The sequence below is a fragment of the Trichosurus vulpecula genome, chromosome 5 (assembly GCF_011100635.1).
Source record: "Trichosurus vulpecula isolate mTriVul1 chromosome 5, mTriVul1.pri, whole genome shotgun sequence".
Lineage (NCBI taxonomy): Eukaryota > Metazoa > Chordata > Mammalia > Diprotodontia > Phalangeridae > Trichosurus > Trichosurus vulpecula.
The window spans coordinates 42,889,065-42,897,903 of record NC_050577.1 but is presented as its reverse complement, the minus strand read 5'-3'; the positions used below and the strand labels follow the sequence as shown (position 1 = coordinate 42,897,903).

Sequence of the window (8,839 nt, the reverse complement as noted above, 5' to 3'; positions counted from 1 at the left end):
CGAGAGCTGCCACATCATTTAACTGATGAGTCAGTGTCTTAAGAACCTTTGACACTCACTAGCCATGTGACCTTAGAAAAGTCACTTCATTCTTCTCCACTGGAATTCCCTCGTCTCTAAAATGAGGGGATTGGAGCAAATGGTCTCCAAGGTGCCATCAAAGGCTAACTCTATATAACGTCTTCTCCCTTTTTCTCCACTCCTACCCTCCTTCCAGCTGGAATGTGAGTTTCCCACACCAGTGAATAGAGAGCACCATCTCACTGACCTGGAAGACTGAGCACAGTCCCTCTAGGACAAACTCCATCTCTTATCCATCCCTCCATGGATCTGGGAGCTGACAAGTGCCTGGCATAGCGGGCCTTCCCACAGAAAACTTCTCCTTGCCACTCCATTGGCTGCTCAATGCCCGGGTCTAGTCTAGTCCACTAGCCAGGCTTTGTTTCTACTCTTTGATAAGCATACCTCACTACTACAGAGATATCATGGCCCATAAGAATGAAATCCAATTCAGGGTTGAGATGGGGAAGTGGCTATGAGAAAATCTCCCTTAGTGTATGTGCAGACAAAAGTTCAGGGAAACCACAGACATCTGTGACTTCAAAGGTGAGAGACAGACAGAGACCGAGATGGGGGAAGGGAGATACAGACAGAGAGAGGAGAAACACAGAAAGAGGAGAGACAGGGGGAGGAAGGAAGAAAGACAGAGGGAGAGGGGAGAGACAGAGACAAAGAGAGACAGAGAAGAGAGAAGGGGGAAGGAAGGAAGGAAGACAGAGGGAGAGGGGAGAGAGGAGAGACAGAGACAAAGAGAGACAGAGAAGAGAGAAGGGGGGAGGAAGGAAGAAAGGGGAGAGAGGAGAGACAGAAAGAGACAGAGGAGGGAGGCAAAGAGAGAGAGAGTGACAGAGAGACGAAGATACAGAGAGACAAATCGAGAAGGGGTGAAAGACAAGCAGACACAAGTAGTAGACGTGCCCTCTTGTCTCCAAGGTCCTTCTTTAGAAGGCAGCGAGTGTGAGAAAAGTAAAAGGCTGACCTTCCTCTGAACCCCAAGAAGCTCCAAATGGCTTTCATTATTGCTGTTTTTAGGTTTTCACTTCCAAAACAAAAAAAGGCCCGTTTTTGTTCCTTTCTCCTGTGGAGAGTGCTAGCTTTGCATGTATTTATGAGTAATACCTGCTTGTCCCTCAGAGGCTTAAAATGCTCCACGCCACCCTGAATTTTCCCACGAATCTTCATAGTGAGAGGTGATGACCTCTCACTTAAGGGAAGTTCTCATGAGTCATCTGCAGAAATCTCACCATCCTCCCCAGCACCCTGCTCTGACAGCTCAGTGGAAAAAGCAGCTAGCTCTTTTGAACCCCAAAGCTTCTGCAGAGACCCGACTGGGCAGTAGCAAAAAGGGACTATTTTTTAAATTTATTTTTTTCAAACAAAAATATTTTTTCTTTCCCTCTTCTCCCCACCCCCATTGGAAAACTGAAACAAAAAACCTTGTGATAAATATAGTGAAACAAAACACATTCCCTCACTGGCCATGTAAAAAAAAATGTATGTCTCAATCTGCACCCTGAGTCCACCACCTCATTGTCAGGGGTGGGACAGCATGATTCATCATCAGTCCTTTGGTCCTGGGGTTGATCAGCGTTCTAAAATCTTTCAAAATTGTTTTTCTTTACAATGTTATTGCTGTTGCACTAATTTTTCTTCTAATTCTGCTTAGGTCTGTATCAGTTCGTACAAATCTTTCGAGGTTTCTCTAATTTCCAGTTGCTACGCTGCACTGTCCCATGGCCTCCAGGAAGTTAAGCATCTTGCTTCAGGTTACATAGCCAGGGTCTGAAGGTAGGATTCAAATCCAGATCTTCCTCTGAACTCAACTAAGCTTCACTTGGGTTGGCCAAATTTGGTTTGTGGCTAGGCCTTAGAACTCCCACATAGGAACACCTGGTAATAGAAGGTAGCTGATAGATGGGGCAGTGTGGATTAAAGAGGGCTGGGTTTGGAGTCAGAAGGCCTGAGTCTGAGGCCTTGTCTTAGCAATGACTAGATACATGGCTGGCCCTAGACAAATCATTTGATTCCTCTGAACCTATGTAAAATGGGGGATGATAACATCTAATCTGTCTACCTCACAGAACAATTGTGAGAAAAGTACTTGGTAAACCTGGAAACGTTACACAAATGTGAATGCTTGCTATCTCAAGTAGGATTGGATGACATTCGTAAACTAGGCTGAGATGCCCAGATGGCCAGCACACAAAGATTCAAGGGCAGAAGACCCATGTTCTGCCTGTCCTACATAAAATAATGGCCCTAAAAGGCAAGCAGAAGAGGCCAGTGCTATTGTCCTTTGGGATCCTCCAATCCTGCCCTACCCACCCACCTACCATGTAAGTGACAATAAGACACAGCACTCTAAATGGCATTTTTTCCTTTTAATTCCTGAGATAAAAACCAAAAAGGCAAAAGCATGAGACACCCCATATGGTGCAGTGTATGTATTGCTAATAAGTGAATATACTTCAGTGACAATAATCTTTCACCCCACTGCTAGGGGTTGGGGTATCCAGCTTTTCTTAGGTAGTTCTTTGGCAGATGTCACTGAATCAGGAGCCCAATCAGGATGTAGGATGAGGCTGGATTCACTGAAGCTTAGTCTCACCAAGTATAATTCCAGGTTTCAAGCCACAGATTCCAGATGTAGGGGCCTGCTCTTCAGTGTTGCCAAAGGTCCATGTGCCCCTTTGAATAATGTGTGGCTAGGCCTGGAGGGGGCCTTGCCCTGTTTAAACTTTCAGATATGTAACCACCTAGTACCTTTTTTTTTCTTTTAAGGAATTATTAAAAGACCAAAGAACATGCAGTGAATTCAGTTTTCCCTACCTTTTGGAAGAACCCCATTGGAAACAGTGAAATAGAGTAAAGCCCACTGAAGGTTTCACAAAGAAAAAGCAGTATGTTTTTTTTTTACACTCAGAATTCAATCCACCTGTAACGCCATCTCATTTGATCACTAAGTATCCCTCTCTTGTTCTGGGACTCAGATCAGGCGTCGCCTTAGCAGAGAGGCTTCTGTTTTCTATTCCCTACCTCCACTGACCCTGGGATAAAATGGACTCAGAAGGACATGTTGTTAATGCTCCCTCCCTCATCTATGGATCTATATTACCACTTAGGTCACCTTCAGCTTCCTGAGGGCAGGAGCTGGTTCACTTTTGTCTTCATGCCTCCAGTGGCTAGCACGGTGCCTCGGACAGCTGAATTGAATTTAGCACCTACGGCACCAAGGCTTAGATTCTTAGCACAGAGGACGTGGCCAACATTTCTATCTGAAACCATAGAGGGCTGTAACAAGAAAAATCTACGTCGCATCTCAAAGTCTGGCTTTTCTATCAAAAGTGGTTTCACTTCATGACCAATTTGCCTTTGACTTTGTTTGCACCTCATGCTTTAGCCATCTTTGTCATATTTTCCTAGCATTTTGAGTATGACCTAAGTCCAGGAGCACTAAGTAAAGGGACTGATGACTCTAGATGAGAGGGGAAAAAAATCAATCTTACTTCATATTCACACATTATTGTCCTTTTCCATTTTTTAAAGCCCTATGGATTGATTAATTCTTGGGTTTCTAGATAAGAATAAATAAAAGCAGGGAAAGGTTTTGCTTAATCTAATCTTTCTGGTTTTTTTTTTTTTTACTTTTTTTGGTGGGGGGAAGGCAGGGCAGTTGGGGTTAAGTGACTTGCCCAAGGTCACACAGCTAGTGTGTCAAGTGTCTGAGGCCGAATTTGAACTCAGGTCCTCCTGACTCCAGGGCTGGTGTTCTACTCACTGCGCCACCTAGCTGCCCCAATGTAATCTTTCTGAATCATAAATGCTATAATTATAAAGTGCTTTCTCAAGTATGTACTTAGATAAAGACAATTTTTTTCAATGATGAAAAACATCAACTGGTTTATACCAGAATATGACTGGATAAATCTGACCTGATTCTTGGAGTTGTGAAGTTTAACTAATGGCTTCAGGGCAGTGGCTATCCGAGTAACTCAGGACCTACAAACGAAGTTATCTTTCTCCTGAATGTCTTGCAATCAAATGCTGCTCTTCTTTTAACATCACAATCTGGAATTCCACAGATGTTTCCTGTTGGGTTATCTTCAGTCAATGGGGCACAGCCAGAGCTAAAATACTCAACAGCTCTCATACAACAAAAACTAAAACCCACCACAGCTAGCGAAACTGGCAATCTAACTGTAAACTAAAGTAACACAGTTTAAAGCCATACCTAGATGTAAGAGCTCTCATTGCATAGTGTTAATGTTTCCAATCTTAGGAATCCATTAAAAAAGCTAACCTCTGAATAACTGGTTCATTAAAAGCACAAGACGTGTTTAGTACAGAAAAATAAATGTGCGGTTACAATTATAGTTAGTGAAATGACCATGGCATGATCTGGGCAGCCCTTTGAGTACAATAAAGTGCTATTCGTCTTCAATCTGATTGCCAATCTATGAGAAGAGTCAAAATTCTATACATCCTAAGTGAAGTACCTCCTTATGGGACTGACTTCCTAAGAAGCAATGAATTCTTTTTTTAATCTATAACAGGTCCTCCTGCTATAGTCTATGACAGCAACATGCAATGAATCTCAGTTGGAAAGACATTCCAATACCCAACCCAATGCCTTGGGTGTAGTAGAAATCTATAAATATTTGTTGGTGGTGATGCTGATGATCAAGACAATGTTATCAGCTAGGGTGTCAGGCCATCCAGCTGAGGGTCCTGAAGTGGCACTGGTGTCCTAGGTGAAACTGGTCGCCCCAAAGAGAAAAATGAAGATATCTGAAAGTTTACTTTTCTATTTTTAACTTCTCTCAGTGATGCAGCCAACCCTTGATTCTTCATGGTAATGGAGGAGGATGGCCCACATCACCATTGGAGCCAAGAGTTTCAGATGCCTTCTCTGAGGATCCTTTTCTGGGGGCTGGTTTGAAAGTTCTATCCAGTGTCCATTTTTCTCTTCTCACCCTCTGACAGAAGTAATGAAATGTCCCCAAAACAGGCAACTAGAAGCTGCCATCAGCCCTGAATATTCTCCTCCTGATAAGATTTTGGAGCTGAATGTTCACTGACAACAGATTTGGTGCTGGGCCCCACCATGCTGATGCTTTTCCAAACTTGGTTCCCATTTCACACTCCTTCTCCCAGGTCCCCATCCTTCTCCCCTCTCTTCTCCCAAACCCTGGAATGAAGAGCACCGCTGTTACTCCTTTCCCAGCTGAGAGGATGAATCAATTGGCTTTCTGCTCCCATACATTGATTCAAGGGACTTAAGATGCTTCCTAAATAGAAGGCAGGCACCAGTGATCATTCCTGATGCTCTCCTTTTACTGATTAAAAATGACTAACTCTTCCGTTGGAAATCAGAAGCTTCCCTTTATATACAAGGCCCTTCCTCTCAACATATTTTTTCTTCATCTCTTTGCCCCAAACAAGGTTCCTAGTTGTTGGTATCATAGCGGTCCTTGTAGCATGTGCTGGACCTACCAACACTTGTCCTTCTCACCTGTTCTTAGCATCACAGAATATCAGAACTGAAAGAGATCTAGATCATTTAGCACCTGAGATCCATGAACTTGATTAATATTTTGATAACTCAATACAACTGGTTTCCTTTGTAATCCTGTGTATTTTACTTTTTGGCTTTAAAAATCATTCTGAGAAGAGATCCATAGGTTTCGCCAGTCAGCCAAAGGGATCCATGATGCTTATGAGTATAATGTGTGCCAGCCCAAAGTCTGCATTTATATTTTACAGATAAGATGGGAGTGAAGTGCCTTGCCCAAGGCTGGCAGCTAGTGAGTAGCAGAGTCTAAACCAGAAGGTGGGTCCTCAGAGCCCCAAGTCCACGACTCTTTCCAATACTTTCTCTCTTCCTTAGCATTCTCTTCCTTTAGGAGCACCACGTCTCAGGAAGCACCTGAAGTCTGAGGGACAACAACTGACCTTGGAAAAGGCAGTTCAGGAAGTATAGGTAGAAAAGGACATAAGCAAAGATGGTGCCCAGTGTTTGGGAAGAGGCCACAGTATCATATGGAAAAGATACAATAATTCTCCTCAAGGAGAGAGAAGTCTGTGGTATGAGGGAAGAGTTCTTTAAAAGGCATGAGATAGGGACAAAAGGAAAAAAAAGTAGCTTTGCAAATTTGTAAATGCCCCATATATGTGTCAGGGCTAAAGTGTAAATCAAGGAATAAAAATGCAGTGAACACATGAACTATACTAATGCTTATACTTCTGTTCTCAAAGAAATACTCTTTAAAAATGATTGCTTTTGGAATCAGAACTATGCTTTGGTTATAGCCATCAGTAAATGAAAATGTGTTTGTATTTCCACAAACATATTTTCATTTAGTACCAGGGAGTCAGTTTCAGTTAAAAATAAAATATTTTGGTGCCAAAGCCTCTACTTAAGGCAAAAGGTCTTCTTGGGCCCTCTAAAAACACTAGGCAGAAGGAGAGATGCATAATGTCAAATAAACGCAAGACTTTGTTCTTTTTTCTCTGCCATCACAGATATCAGCAGGCACGTGTTTATGTGAGAACAGCTGATTGGGACTCTGGGTCAGACAATCTGATCATCTGCTTGTCAACACTTAGGTCTGTGACCACATCCATGATGGGGTGACTCTACCTGCCCATCTGTTTAGAAGGCTGAGACTCAAAGGCCAATTGTGCAATTACTGGGTTATTTGAGACCAGACATAATTAGAGAGAGGCCTGGGAAGGAGGGCAGCAGGCACAGGTCCCTCAGGGTTTAAGCTGAGCTTCTGAGAAGCCCCCAATCTGGGGGGACAATGAGAAGGAGAAAGGAACGTGACCAGGTTGAAGACGGAGCATTTCAAAGTCTCACCTTTCACAGTCTCCATGTGAACATCTGATTGGAAGCTCCTCGAAGGCAGTTACGGTTTCCCTTTGTCTTTGTGGTCTCTGTACTCAACAAACCTTGCCCATAGCTGGTGTTTAATAAATGGGTGCTGAATTGAACTGACTTTCCTATCTCACAGCAATCATTTCGATGACTGCCTTGCATGATTTATTTCCTTGAGGATTAGCTGGTGTTTAAAAGGAGCTAGAAAAGAGATACCAACCTACCGACAGCATCATGCCGAGGATGATCATTGCCACAGGCAGGGTGTCTCTCTTCAACACCCTCCAATGGTTTGGATGATTCACCCATTCCCCTCCCCATCCCCTCAGGTCTTCTCCCCCATCCCGGCTTTTTAAAACAGAAGCCCTCCTGGTTTCTTGGGTATAAACAACAGCAGGTATAAAAAACAGCTGCCCAGAGAAGAGACAATCTCTTTTAAGTATCCAAGTATTGCAAACTCAAGTGAATCCCTCTGGAGAATTCACGTTCCTTAGTTGTTAATCTTAAGTCCCCAAGAGGCCGTGACTGAGGTCCTTAAATATTAGAAGAGATAAATCCCTGGGCTGTAGGGAGCTGCATAAGCCAACAGCCATCTGTACATGGTACAGAGCAGAGGAGGCTTCAGGGAGCATGCCCAAGATGCTCCATCTTTAAAATTGTGCAGTTCGAGGGCTGCCAGGCTTTCTTTTCTTTAGTGTTTATGTGATATGTAAATAAGAGTAGTGTTTCCCGTGGATAAAGTGAAGCGATTAAGATGTTGGGGGTTTGAATCTATGGGAAATCGGTCCCATCGTAGGTCACAGGCCAGTCAACTGTCAGGTGATAAAAGACTTTTTTGGAGATGAACCTGCAGGACGTACAAAGAAAAAAACAGCCTGTTAGTGAAGGCCCAGAAAGCTCAGATGTGACTGCCAGCTGTTCTAATGGGCATGACTTTCACTAGGAGCCACCATCAGTGACAGGAGGCCAAGGATCTTGCTGCCACATGCAACGAGGCTATGAGTCAAGTCTTCATGAGGAAGAAATGGTTCCAATGCTCATAACAAATAAACCTTTTTTTTGTGTGCCACTCTTAACTACCTCAAATGAGGTAACATGTAAAACACTTTGTAAGCCTTAAAGCACCACACAAATGCTAGCTATTACCATTATAGAAAAATGACCCCAGCAGCCTCCTCCCTGGTCCACGAATGAATCTTTTATCTTCATGGTAGAGGACATGGGTTGTGAAGCTGCATGTTCTCAGGGGAATGTGGGAACTTGCCAGTCCCCATTAGTTGCAGCTGGACCGAAGCCTTTTTGATGAGCACCAGAACTGTACAGTCCCCCTCAGTACTCATCACCATGGTCCCTCATCTACATTAGAAATGGAAATGACAATCCCAACATAAGAAAGATGGAAGGTTTGTTGTAAATTGGCCAGGGGAGGTGAATCAGGGAATGTGTTTAAATACTCTTCCCCACAGCTCTTTCGTGAGCATCTCTCCATTCAGCTATAGAAGCAGAGGTTTAGGCCAGGTGTTGGTGACCTGTTGTACACACAAGAGATGATTTTAAGTCACATGTGGGTACCAGGGCCTTTCAAAAACAAATCTGAAGAAGTCCCTTTGGCCATCTGGTTTCCCATTCATTCCTGCTTAATTTCTGATAACTGAGGTATTAGTTCAAAAGGGGTTAAGGAGTGGTCCCTCCATGGGGTATTTGCATTTTTGTAGGGAAGTTTTTGAAAGCAAAAGATCAAATAGGAGAAGAGGGAAGAAAGCTTGCTGTCTTACTATCCACTCACTACTGGCTGTTACCCCAGTGGACCTGGGGCATTTAATCATGAGAGTCTAAGGCTGAAGGGAGTCTCCCCTGGGGGTATAAAACCAAAGATGTCTGTACTGAAATCCAGGCTCATTA

At 43.5% G+C, this 8,839-nt stretch overlaps 1 protein-coding gene across 1 annotated transcript in view; it reads right to left on the bottom strand.

Moving 5' to 3' along the window:
• Positions 1 to 2,422: 2,422 nt before the first annotated feature.
• The window catches only part of FYCO1 (FYVE and coiled-coil domain autophagy adaptor 1), a 101,141-nt gene continuing 94,724 nt past the window's right edge, over positions 2,423 to 8,839 (bottom strand). The window contains exon 18 of the mRNA XM_036762008.1: positions 2,423 to 7,784. Within this exon, the coding sequence (XP_036617903.1) occupies positions 7,709 to 7,784 (76 nt within the window). The 3' untranslated portion in view covers positions 2,423 to 7,708. The remainder of the gene's footprint in view (positions 7,785 to 8,839) is intronic.